The sequence below is a fragment of the Bufo gargarizans genome, chromosome 3 (genome assembly GCF_014858855.1).
Source record: "Bufo gargarizans isolate SCDJY-AF-19 chromosome 3, ASM1485885v1, whole genome shotgun sequence".
Classification (NCBI taxonomy): domain Eukaryota; kingdom Metazoa; phylum Chordata; class Amphibia; order Anura; family Bufonidae; genus Bufo; species Bufo gargarizans.
The window spans coordinates 412,694,623-412,714,213 of NC_058082.1; the positions used below are offsets into that span (position 1 = coordinate 412,694,623).

General features: G+C 41.8%; 1 protein-coding gene across 1 annotated transcript in view; it reads left to right on the forward strand.

The window, feature by feature from the left end:
* LOC122932234 (transcription factor ETV7-like) overlaps positions 1 to 19,591 on the forward strand; it is a 51,678-nt gene that overhangs the window by 22,309 nt on the left and 9,778 nt on the right. Inside the window, exons 3-5 of the mRNA XM_044286528.1 lie at positions 229 to 393; positions 16,338 to 16,463; positions 19,003 to 19,152. Coding sequence (XP_044142463.1) covers positions 229 to 393; positions 16,338 to 16,463; positions 19,003 to 19,152 — 441 coding nt within the window. The remainder of the gene's footprint in view (positions 1 to 228; positions 394 to 16,337; positions 16,464 to 19,002; positions 19,153 to 19,591) is intronic.

Sequence of the window (19,591 nt, forward strand, 5' to 3'; positions counted from 1 at the left end):
ACAGTTGATATATTTGGTGCAAATCATAATGCCATTCTTTTTGGTGCATTTTACGCCATAATTATGGTGCAACATGCTTAATAAATGTCCCCCAATGTGTCATAGCTGTGATCTTTGGTTGACTGCATGCAGAAAATTATAATGATTGACAGCCCACACTTGGAGAGGGCATAAGTTAATTTTACCTTTATGTTTTTGGAATTCTGACCATTATATTATGGATTTCAGGAATACATCCATCCCTGTGGAGCAAGGATGATGTAATTCAGTGGCTACGATGGGCCGAAGAAGAATACTCACTACAGAAAACAGATGACAGCAAGTTTGTAATGAATGGAAGAGCTCTGTGTATTCTTACAAAGTTTGATTTTAAAGTCCGTTCTCCTAGTTCAGGTACTACATTATCCATGGTTGACATTGTGTGTACTTTATTTTTGCCATGTTAATACAGATAAAATGTAAGTAATCTAAAGTCCGGTAATGCAGCGCTCACCTGTGCATCGTGGCAAGGAAGCACAGACACAGCCTGGACTCAGCTGTGGTACAACTTGAATGGAAAAAATTACGGTGAAGTCCAGCTTCCCATAAAATGCAGTTTCTAGAGATGAGCAAATTTCTCAAAAATTTGATTCGGTCGGTTTGCCGAATTTTCAAAAAAGATTCAAGTCAAGTTTATTTGTGGTGAATTGCCTTAAAAAACAGCTATTTCCTGGCTGCAGAGAGCCTTTATAGTGGTGTAGAACACTGTGCCTTGCAGTAACACGCATAGGGAGTCTGCTGTGGTAGTGAAACAATACTGTGAGTCAGTATGACTCGCAGATGACAGGCGTCGCTCTTAGAATTACTTCACACTTCACTCATTTGGTCAATTACGGGGCCAAAACTGACCAAATAACTCAAGTGTGAATTCAGCCTTACAGGTCAATGTTAGCGCCAGCCAGGTATATAGAACCGTACAGAGGTCCAAGATCCTACTATAATGTAGATAAACCACGGCACAATTTTTTTTTGCGGTTGAATCAATTGTACTTTTAATCAATCATAAATCCATCCAGGAATAAATAATATAAGCTGGCCAATGTTTCGGTCCTATCACAGGACCTTGCCTTAGTTTCTGGTGCATATTGGCTTCTGATTGAGCATCTGCATTCACTCAGTCAGCATTCGGTCAGTAATCCATCAGTATTGCTAAAACAAAAAAACAAAACAAGAGTGGATTTGTACCCACTCCTGCTTTTGGCTACCAAATCATAAGCCAATTCTGATGCAAAATAGGGACCATGTCATACAGGCCTTACAGTTGCTACATAGAAAAGATCCGTTGTGCATCTCATTTTTCCTTACTTCCCCTTATTGTTCAGGGTCAAATAAATGATGATGTCAAGGCAAAATAATGGCCCAGTCATGGAGTGAGGAGGGTGGGAACAGCATGAGATGTCCACAGAGTGTTGAGGTGGCAGCGGCATGAGGAGACCACAGAGTGGCCCAGTGACATAGTAGTGAGGTGGCAGCAGCATGAGGAGACCACAGAGTGGCCCATTGAAATAAGGTGAGTTGGCAGCAGCATGAGGAAACCACAGAGTAGTGATTTGGCAGCAGCATGAGGAAACCAAAGAGTGGTGAGGTGGCAGCAGCATGAAGAGACCACAGAGCAGTGAGGTGGAAGCAGCATGAGGAGACCACAGAGTGGTGATGTGGCAGCAGCATGGGGAGAACACAGAGTAGCCCAGTGGCATAGTGTTGAGGTAGCAGCAGCATGAGGAGACCACAGAATGGTGATTTTGCAGCATCATAAGGAGACCACAGAGTGGTAATGTGGCAGCAAAACGAGGAGACCACAGAGTGGTAAGGTGGCAACAGCATGAAGAGAACACAGAGCGGTGAGGTGGCAGCAGCACGAGGAGCAGCATTAGGAGAGCACAGAGTAGTGAGGTGGCAGAAGCATGAGGAGACCACAGAGTGGCCCAGCAACATAGTGGTGAGGTGGAAGCAGCATGAGGAGACCACAGAGTAGCCCAGTGACATAGTGATGAGGTGGCATCGGCAAGAGGCGGACACAGAGTGGTGATGTGGCAGCAGCATGAGGAGAACACAAAGCAGTGATGTGGCAGCAGCATGAGGTGAGCACAGAGTGGTGATGTGGCAGCAGCATGAGGAGGCCAGAGATTAGTGAGGTGGCAGCCGCATAAGGAGATCACACAGTGGCCCAGCGACATAGTGGTGAGGTGGCAGCAGCATAAGGAGACCACAGAGTGGCCCAGTGACATAGTGATGAGGTGGAAGCAGCATGAGGAGACCAAAGAGTGGTGATGTGGCAGCAGCATGAGGAGGCCAGAGAGTAGTGAGGTGGCAGCAGCATGAGGAGACCACAGAGTGGCCCAGTGACATAGTAATGAGGTGGCAGCAGCATGAGGAGACCACAGAGTGGCCCAGTGACATAGGGTAAGGTGGCATCGGTGGGAGGAGGACACAGAGTGGTGATGTGGCAGCAGCATGAGGAGACCACAGAGTGGTGATGTGGCAGAAGCATGAGGAGAACACAAAGCAGTGATGTGGCAGCAGCATGAGGCGACCACAGAGTGGTGATGTGGCAGCAGCATGAGGAGGCCAGAGAGTAGTGAGGTGGCAGCAGCATGAGGAGACCACAGAGTGGCCCAGCGACATAGTGGTGAGGTGGCAGCAGCATGAGGAGACCAAAGAGTGGCCCATTGAAATAGGGTGAGTTGGCAGCAGCATGAGGAGACCACAGAGTAGTGATTTGGCAGCAGCATGAGGAGACCACAGAGTAGTGAGGTGGCAGCAGCATGAAGAGACCACAGAGCAGTGAGGTGGAAGCAGCATGAGGAGACCACAGAGTGGTGATGTGGCAGCAGCATGGGGAGAACACAGAGTGGCCCAGTGACATAGTGTTGAGGTAGCAGCAGCATGAGGAGACCACAGAATGGTGATTATGCAGCATCATAAGGCGACCACAGAGTGGTATTGTGGCAGCAGCATGAGGAGACCACAGAGTGGTGAGGTGGCAGCAGCATAAAGAGACCACAGAGCAGTGATGTGGTAGCAGCATGAGGAGACCACAGAGCAGGGATGTGGTAGCAGCATGAGGAGACCACAGAGCAGGGATGTGGCAGCAGCATGAGGAGACCACAAAGTGGTGAGGTGGCAGCAGCATGAAGAGACCAAAGAGTGGCCCAGTGACACAGTGTTGAGGTAGCAGCAGCATGAGGAGACCACAGAGTGGTGAGGTGGCAGTAACATGAGGAGACTACAGAGTGGCCCAATGACATAGTGGTTAGGTTGTACTGTAGCTCCACTGAACCATAAGAGTCAAGTGAGCGTGTGGACCCAAGGCGCAAGATCACAACCAGATGTTCAATATAGTAAGTTTTTTTGGGAAACAACGTGTTTCGGGGTTCTACGCACCACTTTATCAAGTCTAAAAAAAAGTATAAAATAGAAAGTAGTGTGCAAATAAAAAATGGTAATGAAGCCAAAGTAATAGTTGCAATAATCCAGCATTTGAAAGGGTGCTAACATATGACTAGAGACGAGAGAAAAGTGATACATAATAAATATGATGAAAAATTGAGAGTAAAAAATTATATATACACATATATATATATATATATATATATATATATATATATAAAATCCAAATAAATTTAACACAGCACTACTTAGATAAAAAGTGAAAAAATGCAAAATTTATTCAACACATGTTGATGCAGGCAACGTTTCAGCTGTCTCACAGAGCCATTATCAAGCCAAGTGAGGGTAAAACGCTGGCACCTGAATCATTTGCATCACTTGAAGTGAGGAGTGCTGCCCTGCCATCCTTTGGAGATATATATATATATATATATATATATATATATATATATGTGTGTGTATGGAAAGTAAAATTACTTAACAGTCCGAATATAGGTAAACGATAAATAAATAAAATAAATAGATACGTAATTCAAAGAGCTTGATGATCAAAATATAAAAAAATAATTAAATAAATAAATAAATGCATAATTCAAAAAACCTTGTGGATCAAGTTATGAATAAATAATTAAAAACAATGGATGTGCACTTCATATAAAACCAAATCATAGTTCCTCTAGTGTCGGTTTGAGCTCAAGGGCTTACTGGAGCAAGGATATACCAATAATATATGTATACATATATATATATATATATATATATATATATATAGAACCATATTATGGGGGGGTGTCTGTATGTGTATGCCTATTCCAATGTAAACACTGAAATGATCCCAGCCTGTACCAGAGATAAAAAATAGGGCCTTAGTACTGTATGTATATATGCACGCATACTTATATATAAATGAGGGGTTAATAGTACTGATCAGTGTCAGACACATGAACAAACTGAAAGGAGGGAGTGTAATGATGAGTCTAGCTGGGAGGAAATTTTTTTTTCTATAGTGAACTGGTTAACGCAGAGAAACATCTGGGTACCTGTGAGGCTGCAGAGGAAGGGACACAGAGTACGGCCGTTCAATGTCGGCACGTGGGGCGTCTGATTCGCTGTGCACTCAGAGCGCGCGCTTACAGTGGAGATTTAGAGGAGTGGAGTGGGTGGGGACCAGGAGCGCTGATTGGACAGCGTTTCTGGCAAGGCGGTGGCTGGACAGGGAGAAGATGAAATTCAGAAACAGATAAAGCTGTGATGGGGGAGCAAATTGAAAAGTATATAATGAGAGAAAGGAACCTATGTGATATACAGGGGATGGGTGATATATGGGTGGTATGTATCGCTCACAAGAGGAGAGGAATCTTAATGTGTAGAAGTGAAGTGGAAATAGAAATAAAACTGCTATATGAGTATTGGGATGACTGAACTAGAGCTTGCTGGAGTTGTATGTACTAAGAGTGGCTGGGGTGTGTAAGAATGATGTGCTATAGAAAGGAAATAAAATGTATATAATATATTATATAAAATGAACATGGCGTCACTGTGTATTAGAAACAAAATGGAGATATATTTAGAGAACCAGGAATGACCAAGTAAATGGCCTTGATAGTGGGGAAAAGATCGATTGGGTGCACCAGTCAAAAGCACTTGTTCTCGAGCCTCTCAGTTAGACCATATGGTTTGAGCGTCTGTAGTTTGAAAATCCAGAACATCTCTCTCCGTTGGAGTGTTCTAAATCTATCAGAGCAACTGTCAGAGAAGTGTTCAGTAGATGTGATGGACATCCTAGTGGGATCTTTATCATGGGTAACGAGAAAATGTTGCGATATGCTATGCTTCAGAAAACCCTGTGTGATGTTCCATCTGTGTTTATTCAGGCGTTCCCTCAGGGCCGGGATTGTGTGGCCAAAATATTGCAGCCCACAATCACTTTCCAAGAGGTAGACCACATAGGATGAGGAGCAGTTCAAAGCTTTTTATGGGGAACTCTTCACCCGTGACATTGCTCCTGAAGTTGTTGGTCTGGTGGGCAATGTTGGTGCAGCATTTGCATTGAGTATGGCTGCATTTATAACTTTCCACAGGATCAGGAAACCAGTTGGCCGCAGTCATGGTGATGGATTTTTTATTTTTCAATTTGCTTGGGGCCAATAGGTTTTTCAATGTTCTCGCCCTCCTGAACGTAATACGTGGCCTGGATGGGATGGTCTCTTTAAGATAGGGATCAGTCTCTAAAATGTGCCAGTGTTTGGTTAAAATGCTCCTTAAAACCTCATGATTGGAGTTATAAGTGGTAATAAAAGCAGACTTGTACTTCTTCAGGTCTACTGTTTTCTTTGGCTTCTCTTTGGTCACCAAGCATTCTTCTTGGCTTTGGCTACTTGCTCGCATAAAAGCACCATCAATAGTGCCTCTGGGATATTTCTTATTATAAAATCTGGAATGTAAAATCTGGCTCTGTGCAATAAAATAACTCATCATCGAACAATTTCTTTGTATCCATTTAAATTGGCTGAAAGGTATGTTGTCTTTCCATTTCTTGTAGTGTGCACTTTTATAGTCCAGGTAGCTGTTGCCGTTGACTTAAAAAAAAAAAAGTCTTGGTCATAACTGTTTTATTTTCTGAGTATAGGACTAGATCCAGGTATTCAATTATAGCGGTTGAGCTTTTTGCTGTAAAATTGAGGTTCCAGGTGTTATCGTTAGGATAGGAAATAAAGGCCTGAGCCTCCTCATCAATGCCTTTCTAAATCAAGATCAAATCATCAATGTACCATTTATAAAAAAAAATAATAATTATATCCTTCCAATAGTGTTCGTTGAAAATAAATTCCTCTTCGAACCGGCCCATGTAGAGGTTCGCAAAACTCTGTGTGAAACGCGTCCCCATCGCGGTTCCCATACGCTGTCTGTAAATTTTACCCTCGAAAGAGAATACGTTATGAACCGGATCACATCTAAAATGAACAGTTTGTGTCTTGGTGAAAGTTGGTGATCTGTTTCCAGATAGTGGCTTGCCGTGCTGATGCCTGCCTCATGTGGGATTTTGGAATATAGAGCCGCCTCATCCAATGTCAACCAACAGTATGAGGGGTCCCAGTAAAATTATTTTAATAGTCAGATGAGTTGGGATGAATCCCTTAAATGAGAGCGGAGATTTATAACATGTTTCTATAATGTGAGAGATTGCTGGTCAAGGAATTGATGCCTGAAATAATGGGTCTTCCTGGTGGATTCTTCACAACTTTATGGACCTTCGGTAGATGGTAAAACATTGCCATATTGGGATGATCAATTGTTATGTATTCTTTTTCTTTTTTGGTGAGGATGTGGTTCTCTTCAGCTTCTTTTAACAGCAACATAAGGCTTCTCTTATCTTCATTGAGTGGATTGAGGGGGAAGGGTTCGTAGTAGAGAGGATCATCTAGGTTTCTATTAGCCTCTGTGATATAGTCTTCTTTCTTTTGAAGCACTATCCCTCCTCCTTTATCTGCACTTCTAATGACAAGCGTGTCATTTTTACTTAGCTCCAATAGTGCCTTCCTCTCTTTCTTAGTGAGGTTGCTTTTGATCTTCACATCTTTATTAATGCCTCTGACCTCTTTTGATACTAAAAGAGAAAAAAGTGTTGATGTGGTTCCCTTTATGGTAGGTAGGGTTGAATGTAGATTTCGGTTTCAAATTGGTGTGGACCGAAGTCGTAGCTTTTGTATCTCCTGGATGATCCCCTTGTGTATCAGAATTGGGTTGTCTACTCTCGATGGCAAAATACCTCTGTAATGTAATATTTCGAATAAAGGTGTTAAGGTCTACAAAAAGTTTGAACTCGCTACCCATGATAAAGATCCCACTAGGAAGTCCATCGCACCTATTGAACACATCTCTGACAGTTGCTCTGATAGATTTAGAACACTCCAATGAGAGATATGTTCTGGATTTTCAAACTACAGACGCTCAAACCATATGGTCTTAATGAGAGCCTCAAGAACAAGTGCTTTTGACTGGTGCATCCAATAGATCTTTTCCACACTATCAAGGCCATTTAACTTGGTCATTCCTGGTTCTCTAAATATATCTCTATTTTGTTTCTAATACACAGTGATGCCATGTTCATTTTATATATTATATGCATTTTATTTCATTTCTATAGCACATCATTCTTATACACCCCCAGTCACTCTTAGTACATACAACTCCAGCAAGCTCTAGTGCAGTCATCCCAATACTCATATAGCAGTTTTATTTCTATCTCCACTTCACTTCTACACATTAAGATTCCTCTCCTCTTGTGAGCGATACATACCACCCATATATCACCCATCTCCTGTATATCACAAAGGTTCCTTTCTCTCATTATATACTCCCCCAATCACAGCTTTATCTGTTTCTGAATTCCATCTTCTCCCTGTCCAGCCACCATCTGCATCGCTCCACTCGCTGAGCGCCTCATTCAGCATCTTCCTTACTATCACCGCCTTGCCAGAGACGCTGTCCAATCAGCACTCCTGGTCCCCACCCACTCCACCTCTCTAAATCTCCACTGTAAGCGCGTGCTCTGAGTGCACAGCAAATCAGACGCCCCACGTGCCGACAGCGAACGGCCGTGCTCTGTGACCCTTCCTCTGCAGCCTCACAGGTCCTGGTGTTTGTCTAGGTTAACCGATTCACTATAAAAAAAATTTTTTTCCTCCCAGCTAGACTCATCATTACGCTCCCTCGTTTCAGTTTGTGCAGTTTGATTATTACTATTAACCCCTCATTTATATATAAGTATGTGTGCATATATACATACTAAGCCCCTATTTTTAATCTCTGGTACAGGCTGGGCTAATTTCAATATTTACATTGGAATAGGCATACACATACAGACTCCCCCCATAATCTGGTTCAATATAAATACATATTTATATATATATATATATATATATATATATATATATATCTTATTGGTATATCCTTGCTCCAGTAAGCCCTTGAGCTGAAACCAACACTAGAGCTACTATGATTTGGTTTTATATGAAGTGCACATCCATGGTTTTTAATTATTTATTTATAACATGAGCCACAAGCTTTTTTGAATTATGCATTGATTTATTTATTATTTATTTATATTTTGATCATCAAGCTCTTTGAATTATGTATCAATTTATTTATTTTATTTATTTATCGTTTACCTATATTTGAACGGTTAAGTTATTTTACATATATATATATAATTTTTCACTTTCCCATTGTTCCTCATATTTATTATGTGTCACTTTTCTCTCGTCTCAGTCATATGTTAGCACCCTTTTAAATGTTGGATTATTGCAACTATTACTATGGTTTCATTACCATTTTTTATTTGCACACTACCTTCTATTTTATACTTTTTTTTAGACTTGATAAAGGGGTCCGTAGAGCCCCGAAACGCGTTGTCTCCCAATAAACCTTACTATATTCAACATCTGAATAAACAACAAATGCACTGGGCACTCTTGGATAATACGACCAATATTTAGTTTATTAAATATTGCGTACTACCGTATGTGCTAGGCACAATAAAAAATAAACATACACAATCATGATAAAATCGTGACAATAAAATCGATAAATATTCGATATAAGATCATAGAGTAAAATTGCTAGTTGTATTGCCTATATAAATGTTCGCATTCACTAGCAACATTCAAGGGTGTGAATTTATAACATTCAAATCTTCGATCTGAACTAAATATAGGAAGACAAAAATCTCAGTCCCATATGAAAAACTTTGAATGAACAAAAGTGTCTCTTAGAACTAAATGTAACTTGTGGTGGATTAATCGCCCAATGTTTGTCCAAGCGGCGTCCCGCTATGTTAAGTTCTCAGCGGCGTCCCGCTGAAATACTTAAATTGTATTTCCAACACAGATACAGTAATGAAAAATTTGAACAGTCTTACCATTCGATGTAACAAATGCCCATGCGATGCTCTAGTCATTGGTCTTTCAATGTATTCGACCGTAGTCTTGTGAGTTGCCCAGTGCATTTGTTGTTTATATTGCGATTCTATTGAATAGATTGGGTGAATCTACTCTACTGAGAGCACCTGACTTGATCTTAGGTTTATCCAGTGCGTCACATTATTTTATATTTATTTATATTCAACATCTGGTTGTGATCTTGCACCTTGGGTCCACACGCTAACTTGACTCTTATGGTCCAGTGGAGCTCCAGTACAAATCTTTAACCAGTCAGCGGTCTGACCTCCACCAAAGGAGATTTCGGACAGAACCGGCAGCACCAACCAGTCACCTATAACTTCTCCAGTTGGCCTTCAATGTGGTTGCACCCAATATTGGTGCGACCTGAACAGGTGAGCATAATTAACTCACCTGTGTTTGAAGGACATTGTTTATTTGACATACTCACCCTATGAGCGCCTTTCTCTCCTTGTGGTCATCACTTGCTATAGTGGTGATGTGGCAGCAGCATGAGGAGACCAAAGAGTGGAACAGTAACCTAATGTCACACTCGTGTGTGGGAGGAAAACACCACACTGAGCATAGCAGGAAAATGGGACACTGGAATAAGGCCTGGAAACTAGGGAAGGAAGATGGACACCTCCTAGAGAAAACCCTAACTCCAGTCCTAACAGACTAACAGTATGAACAGGCCCCAAAAGCAGGCAAGTTCATACACCAGATACCTAGAATCCTATCTCACCCTATAGGACCCTGGAGCGAATGTCAGGAGTGAGTCTATCTGTTCCTCCAAAGGTAAGGACAAACAGGAGTCTCCCTCAGGCCTAATGACAAACAACAGGGAAAGGCAACACACACATATCAAAACAAAATACAAAAGGGAACAGAAACAATTCTCTTCAATAAATCGTTGGTAGCACCAGGAACTCAGCCAAAAACCCAAGCTAACCACAAGTCCAACAGAAGCTATAAACTGCATAGCATAGTAGGAGAAACAATAAATAGAGAAAGTTAAACAACCACAAAAGCAACACCTGGGGATATAAAGTGTGGCAAGCACCAGAAACAACACAGACATCATTTAATCCAAAAAGAAAACATGTCAGATCAAACCACGTGTTGCCAGTCTCACATATCTTCTGGGGTGAGTTGGCAGCAGCATGATAAAACCACAGAGTGGTGATGTGGCAGCAGCATGAGGAAACCACAGAGTAGTGAGATGGCAGAAGCATGATGAGACCACAGAGTGGCCCAGTGACACAGTGATGAGGTGGCAGCAGCATGAGGAGACCACAGAGTGGCGTTGTGACAGAGTGTTGAGATAGCAGCAGCATGAGGAGAACACAGAGTGGTGATGTGGCAGCAACATGATGAGACCGTAGAGTGGTGAGGTGGCAGCAGCATGAGCAGATCACAGAGTGGCTAAGTGACATAGTGTTGAGGTAGCAGCAGCATGAGGAGACCACAGATTGGAGAGGTGGCAGCAGCATGAGGAGACCACAGAGTGGTGATGTGGCAGCAGCATGAGGATATCACACAGTGGTAATGTGACAGCAGCATGAGGAGACCACAGAGTGGTGATGTGGCAGCAGCATGAGGAGACCACAGAGTGGCCCAGTGACATAGTGGTGAGGTGGCAGCAGCATGACGGGACCACAGAGTGGTGATGTGGCAGTAGCATGAAGAGACCACAGAGTGGTGAGGTGGCAGCAGCATAAGACCACAGAGTGGCCCAGTGACATAGTGGTGAGGTGGCAGAAGCATGAGGAGACCACAAAGTGGACTAATGACATAGTGGTGATGTGGCAGCAGCATGAGGAGACCACAGAGTGGCCCAATGATACAGTGTTGAGTTGGCAGAAGCATGATGAGACCACAGAGTGGTGATGTGGCAGCAGCATGAAACCTGACATTTTAACAGGGGTGTGTAAACTATTGATATCCATTGTATGTATGTACAGTGAGGAACAGAAGTATTTGAACACCCTGCGATTTTGCAAGTTCTCCCACTTAGAAATCATGGCGGGGTCTGAAATTCACATTGTAGGTGCATTCCCACTCTGAGAGACAGAGTTTTTTTTAAAAAAATCAGCAAATCACATTGTATGATTTTTAAAGAATGTATTTGTCTTGCACTGCTGAACATAAGTATTTGAACACCTGAGAAACAGCAAGACATCTGGCTCTCAAAGACCTGTTACTGTGCATTTAAAAAGTCCACCTCTACTCCACACATTAATCTAACTTAGTGGCACCTCTCTGAGCTCTTTAAAGACACATGTCCACCCCACAGTCAGTCAGACGCCAACTACTACCATGGGCAAGACCAAAGAGCTGTTAAAAGACACCAGAGACAAAATTGCGGACCTCCGCAAGGATGGAAAGGGCTACGGGGCAATTGCCAAGCAGCTTGGTGAAAATAGCTCAACTGTTGGAGCAATTGTTAGAAAATGGAAGAGGCTAAAGATGACTGTCAGTCTCCCTTGGACTGGGGCTCCATGCAAGATCTCACCTCATTGGGTATCACTGATGATAAGAATGGTGAGGAATCAGCCCATAACTACAAGGAATTAGCTAGTCAATGACCTGAAGAGAGCTGGGACCACAGTTTCAAAGGTCACTGTCGGTAGAACACGACGCCGTCATGGTTTAAAATCATGCATTGCACGGGAGGCTCCCCTGCTCAAGTCATCACATGTCCAGGCCCGTCTGAAGTTTGCCAATGACCATCTGGATGAGGCATGGGAGAAAGTCATGTGGTCAGATGAGACCAAAGTAGAACATTTTGGTCTAAACTTCACTCATCGTGTTTGGAGGAAAAAGAAGGATGAGTTGCATCCCAAGAAGACCCTCCCTACTGTGAAACATGGGGGTGGTAACATGCTTTGGGGGTGCTTTTCTGCAAAGGCGACACGACAACTGCACTGTATTAAGGAGCGGATGAATGGGGCCATTTATTGTGAGATTATGAGCAACAACTTTCTTCCCTCAGTCAGAGCATTGAAGATGGTTCGTGGCTGGGTCTTCCAACATGACAACGACCCGAAGCACACAGCCAGGATAACCAAGGAGTGGCTCGGTAAGAAATATATCAAGGTTCTGGAGTGGCCTAGCCAGTCTCCAGACCTAAAACCAATAGAACATCTTTGGAGGGAGCTGAAACTCTGTGTTGCTCAGCGACAGCCCAAAAACCTGACAGATCTAGAAGAGATCTGTGTGGAGGAGTGGGCCAAAATCCCTGTTACAGTGTGTGCAAACCTGGTCAAGAACTACAGGAAACGTTTGACCTCTGTAATTGCAAACAAAGGCTTCTGTACCAAATATTAACAATGATTTTCTCAGGTGTTCAAATACTTATGTTCAGCAGTGCAAGAGAAATAAATTCTTAAAAAATCATATAATGTGATTTCCTGCATTTTTTTATTTTTTTATTCTGTCTCTCAGAGTGGGAATGCACCTACAATGTGAATTTCAGACCCCTCCATGATTTCTAAGTGGGAGAACTTGCAAAATCGCGGAGTGTTCAAATACTTCTGTTCCTCACTGTATGTATGCTACAGACATAGTGCTGTGATGACACAAGTTCACAACAATACTTAGTGCACCAATCACTAAGTAGTCAAACCTGTTAAAATGTGAAGTTGCACGTATTGCGCCAAAATATTTCCATCATTAGTGCCGATTTCGCAATTGCAAATATATTGGAGCACTCTTTCTGCATATACAGCTATTGTAATGTTCTGCCGTGCCAACCATTTTCTCCAGTCTCAGGAAACTTCTAGCAGCTTGAAATATGTAGCTATAGTGACCCATGCCTGTATTGCGCGCGCATTACACTTATATTACATTGCCGATTTTCACAATCAAGACCATATTTGCGAATTCTAAAATTTGCTAATATTTGATGACTATTCTACCAAATATTTGCGAAATATCGCAAATTCGAATAATTTACCTGCCGTTTATCACTAATAATGATCTTAATTAGCTATTTAAAACATAATAAATGTTAGCAACAATGTATATGGTGTGAAAAACAATTGATTCTGACTAGAGATGAGAACATTTAGGGTCCAGTTCAAGATATAACTAAATTTTGCGTATATATGCGAAAAGTGTGTTTAACTGCCTGAATAAACGCTTAAAGGAAACTTTATTGAATATATATTAAAAATCGTTCCGAATCTACCACATAATGAATTCGTCAGGCTAAGCCTGGAAAGGTGGCTCACTCCACAATTGTATGGGTGCAGCCACTATTTCCACGCTTCCAAAACGTGCAGGTCTGGATATATCAGGGTTATCTTGTCTATATATATCTCCTGATGAGTTCCCAGACGCACTGATGATACTCACTAGGTGCGCTGGATCTGCTTAAAATGTATCAAAAACACCAGCTGTAACACTAGTAGCAACTTATAATAATAAGCTGCAACAGTGTATATCAAATAGTGAGTATGGATGATAGTGAATGGGATAGATAAGTTGCGGGTGAGAGCTTTTTTGTTTAAGCTCTACTTACAACCCTGCTAGTCTTGATCTCTAATATCCCATCACTATCTCACAAAAGACCGTCCCTGCCTACTCATGCGTCTGCTCGACGCGTTTCTATGTCACTGTACAACCAGTGACTTGTCCTCAGGAGCAGAGTAACAGTAAGCATTAGTGCAGTTTAGTCTCAGAAACTTGCACTATGCTCACTGATAGAAGAACGCTGCACGCTTCTGTTTGCGCGCGCGCAGCTCAAAGAGACACAGCCTCCGGCACTTGTTTGCAGCTGTCTCTCGGCCGCTTGGCCGCCGATCTCATATCAAAATCGCCACTCCCACTGGGCGGAGCTTCATCGGCAGGCGGTGACGTCGCCAAGAAAGGAGGTGAAGCGTCCTGTTGATCCGCTCTGTCTGATCTCCTGTGCTGGCCGCTGTCGTGGGTATACTTACATGGGCAAGAATTTCTTCGCCATGATTTTTAATATATATTCAATAAAGTTTCCTTTAAGCGTTTATTCAGGCAGTTAAACATACGGTCCAGTTCAGCCAAATCAGACCAGTCTTAATAAATTTGACTCTAATGCAATATACTGTGTATGACACTGACTTCTCCTAGGACTCTATCCAAACCCTTTCAAGCTCTTTAATGCCAAGAAAACATTAGCAATATCAAAGTGATGGCAACATGAAGTTGAAAAATGGCACAAAAATGTATTTCTCTCTCTTTTGAACTGTAAAATGAAAGAAGCCATTATGATTGATGTAATTGGAATGAATCCCATAAACTCTGGATTTGTTGGGAACTGAAGTTTTTGGGGAATTTGTAACAAATTTGATTCCTTTAGAATCGATTTGCTTATCTCAAGTTGTGACAAATGAAAATCTGCCCCACAAGTTGGCACACATTGTTTATTTATGTACTGTTTATTTTACCTCTGATAAAAACGCATAAGGGGCAATGCAAAAGCCAAATGTTTCTCCTAATACAAGTGAATTTTTTAGGCAATATATGTTTGTGTGTGCTTTCAACATGATATTCGTTTTTACAAAAATAACAGAATATTCATTACATTGGTGGTTAATCATTCCGTCTATAGTCAGTCTACATTCCCTTTGTCTTTTGTGAGAGGTGTGTAAAGAATTCTAAGACTATTGAAAGCCTTTACATAAAAACTCTTTATATTTACTGTAGCTCATGTATTCTCTGTGCAATGCATAGCTACTAATTATTCAATATGTCATTTTCTTTTACTTACGTTTTAATTTAGTGAAGCTCAGCTGCTCTAGAAGTGGTTCTCAAGGGTTACAAGGAATGTTGAGTGCATGGCCTAAAATGCCTCTATTTTAAAAATGGGAATTTTGGGGGCTAGAACTGTATAAATAACTTAGGAATTTTAAAGTGGATAAAGATTAATTGAGTGAATGGTAGGGGACATAACACTTACCTAAAGATTTAAAGGGATATTGTCAAGTCAGACATTTACAGTTGAGATCAGAATATCGTATTCAGTGGCCAGGGTTACGTTAACATCCCAGCAGGTTGTGCTATGTTGTTTCCATAGCTTCCATTTAAGTGAACGGGAGCTACAGAATCTTCTATGAAAGCTACAGAAAAGACCTAGCACAGCCTGCTTGGCTGTGTCCATAACCCCGGCCACTGCATACGACAGGTATTCTCATCTCAGTCATAAATGGAAGACTGGAGAGCTATCTTATCAGTTCTTTCCTAGGACTGTACATGAGTTGATCATGTAACACCAGTAGTGCAGCAAACGTGAGTGCAGAGTTTGCAGTTTCACCCAAATCCTGGTGCCATAGTGAGTCCAAAGGACCTTCTACAGCACTAGAGGATGATGATGACGTGAGGATTGGGGATGCTTAAAGAACTTTAAATGGTTTTCTAACAATCAGAAGACCCCTTAAAGGGTACTCAAATAGGCTGATGATGTTTATCCTTGGTGGACAACTAATTATGGTGCTAGGACATAAACTTTGGTATATTGAAGCCCAGCAAAGTGGAATGATAGGAAACACTCTTCGGGGGAAATTTATCTTCTCCCTATTTCCGGGGTAAAAAAGTCACAAACCTCATGTTTGCGAATTTTTAGATGCCATTATAAAAATATTGTTGCAAGTGGTGTGGCATTTTTACACCACCCTCGACAATTTTTCAAAAGAGGGCGTGGAAGGGAGAGGCATGGTCAGCAGCCGTGACAAGTTGGTCTTCATTTTTGACAGTTTTCTGACGCAAATAAAGACTGAAATCTACGGCAGCTCTGAGCTGTTGTAGACTTCTGTTTAGGAGCATGGATTGCTGTGGGATGTGCCCAATATATTATTAGAGGCATTCTCCATCAGCGCAGGTGCTGTTTTTCTGTGTCACACATTCGATCATGTACTGTGAACAGAATAGTTTGTAGTCCCACAGGTCAGCACACCATTGTGAAGACTAATAACCAATCTCTCTTCTTTACAGGAGATGTCTTGTATGAATTACTGCAGTGCGTTAAGAATCACAGACAGGGGTTGGTAGGGCAATCTCTCTTCAGCCAGTGTATACGTAAAAGTCACCTTCTTCAACTTCAGACCTGCATAAACACAAGTAAGATATTCATTCTACACTGTTCTGTGTGTTCATATGTACTTATTATACTACTAATGTATATACTTGGCATTGCCCAGGTGTACATCTATCTATTTAAATATTTTTGTAATGCTATTTCATACCTTCTTAAATACTCATTGATGTCTTTGGCCAGATTAGAAAGGTTAAGAAAATATCCACATTTTTTTAATCATTTATTTATGTTTTACTTTTTCTTTAAAGGTCCCCATACACATTATTGTGTGAACCCGTCATTCTCGGGGGGTTAACCAACAGTTTAATGTGTATAGGGAGAGCCTGACTCTCCCTGACAGATTATGTCAGAGAAGAGAAGGATCGGGTGAAATGAATATTTTCACCTGATCCTTTTGCTCTTCAGGGATATAAGCTGCTGCCAGAAGTTCTTCTTTCACCCCATTAACTAGCACAAAAATGATCAGAGCACTGAAACAATTCAGGCTATGAAGACACTCCAAATTTCCAGGTAGACAATGGGCCCCTGAAGCAGGAGGGGGGAGTATACTGATTTAAAATATAACTTTTAATGAGATCAATGATATCAGAATAAGAAAACTCACAACACGTATTAAACATACATACACATAGACAACCAAATGAATGGTGCCTGGCTGGTATGAACAAAAATCTGTTCCGTCCGGGGAGACGCGAACAGTCTTACCAGACCCTTTGTAGGTAGTGGGAGAGGTCCTCGGATACAGGAGGTAGGAGACACTTGGGTCATGCCGTGCGGGAATGGGTGCATTCACTGTGGAGCCACGTAGATGGAGCACTGGGGTGAATCCTGTATAGCCCTAACAAGGTGAAAGGGGCTATTATGCTTCTACCTATCTACATGGAGCATTCGCCTTAGAAAAGGCGACCCCGTCCGGTAGCCTGTCCCTATGGTGGACCTAGCCCTGAAACTACAGAAGTTATGCCAGTGAATGGAATATAGAGTTACTTCCAATGGTCCCCCGATGTGGCACGTTTCTGTCCATGACTCTTCAGGGAGAGACTGCAGGAAGATAAAATATATAGAGCCGCAGGTAACTACCCTGGGGCTGAATACACACTGGATAGGAAAGCAAGCCAGAAGGCTTGTACTCTGCTATCCTGGGGTAGGATGCAGTGTTGCGCAGGAGGGGTAGTCCTGAGCGAGACGGGAGACACTGTGGTCCATAGCTAATGAAACCCTTCTGGTTAGGGGTGACAGAGCAATAAACCAGCCGCCTAGGCTGCTCCAGGTGCCCGGTCACAGAAGAAATATTTTTGCACCTGAAACACCTTTAATGTATTCTGTAGGAGCCCTTTCTCTTGGATATATATATATATATATATATATATATATATATATATATATGCTATTGTGTCAACATATTGCTGCTACATGTTATGGTGCCTCCTGTTGCTTTTTTAATTTCCTCTCAGAACATCCACCTAATGTAGGCTGGTGGTCACACATGCTTAGTAACTCAATCCCACGATCTGGATCCTCTTGTACATGGGCAGCAGAGGGATTCCTTCTATTGTGCAGGTCAACCAATAAGAATAAGCACTAGAAGAGGCTTCTTCCAACCCTGGACACATTAGACTGATGTTCTAAAAGAAATGAGTCATGCTCCACTCTCAGTCTTATTCACCTCCCGCTGCCGTGTTCTGCTCTCCTCTGCATGTCTGGCATCTGATTTGTTCCTACTTTACTCCTGTCTGGGCCACCAGGTTCTGCCACCTCCTCTCTTCCATCAAGCCCTCTGCAGCTACATCATGTATGCTGAATCCTGGCTCTTAAAAGGCCAGCACACACCTGCATTGTTTCTGCTAAAGTATCCTTCAATATTGTATTCTTGGCTCCTGACCCAGCTTGTCTTTTGACTTTGCTAACTTTTGTGCCTTCTACCTGCTTACTGTGCTGCCCAAACTTCATGTGCCTTTACCTCTGCCCACCTGACTAAGACTTTTGATTTTCGATTATGCACCACATCCTGGTGTTAGATGTTAGAATCACATCTGCTGTTTCTAATAGAGACTAGTGCTATAGATATGACTTCATGATGCCCTACAGCAAAGTCCAGATCCTTGTACAGAGGTTAAAGCATGAATACCAGAGAGACCCTTTAACTCCACTACCAGGATTAGCCTAAAGTCAAATTCATTGCAACAGAGTGGGTCCACACATTCTTGCAAAACTTTAACATTTTTAAATGTTTAATATACAAGTTTGTAATTGCAAATAACACACTTTATAACACTTTAAGGGGGTTGTCCTTCAGCAAATGGCATTTATCATGTACACAAAGTTAATACAATGCATTTACTAATGTATTGTGATTGTCCATATTGCCTCCTTCAATGGACTCATAAATTTTTACATTACATTATATACTGCTTGTATCCAGGGGTTACGATCACCCTGCAATCCAGCAGAGGTGGAAATGTTAATTAGAGGCTATAGGCACTATATGAATAATGCATATACAAATAAGCAACAATAATGCACAAAAGTGTTTCCTATAATTATATTCACTTGTGTCTTCAGTGACAGAAAAGTCTCAGTTACCTTCAAAAACGATACATCCGGCTGCTACAGAGGATGATCAACCTCTCAATCTTTGCCAAAGGACACAAGGAACAGAAAATAAGCAAAGCTCTGCAGAACACATTAACTATATGGATGGGAAAATAAAGGGTAAAACAGAAAATGAGTGATGTCAAAAAGTTTTTAAATAGTTCACAGCAGTTACTTCAAGCTTTTGAGAAGTTGCCAAGTAGTTCTCATTATTGAGACTGCTGTCAGGAAGTCCAGAAACAGTTCCTCATGATAACCACTTTATCTCACACATGGCCAGTACTCATAATCTTCAGATACATTTGTGAATTTTATTACTTTTTTTTGAAACTATACTTGTGTAATATCTAGACTTTTTCAAAACCCTTAGGCCTCATGCACACGACCGTTGTGTGCATCCGTGGCCGTTGTGCCGTTTTCCGTTTTTTTTCGCGGACCCATTGACTTTCAATGGGTCCGTGGAAAAATCGGAAAATGCACCGTTTTGCAGCCGAGGCCGTGATCCGTGTATCCTGTCCGTCAAAAAAATATGACCTGTCCTATTTTTTTGACGGACAAC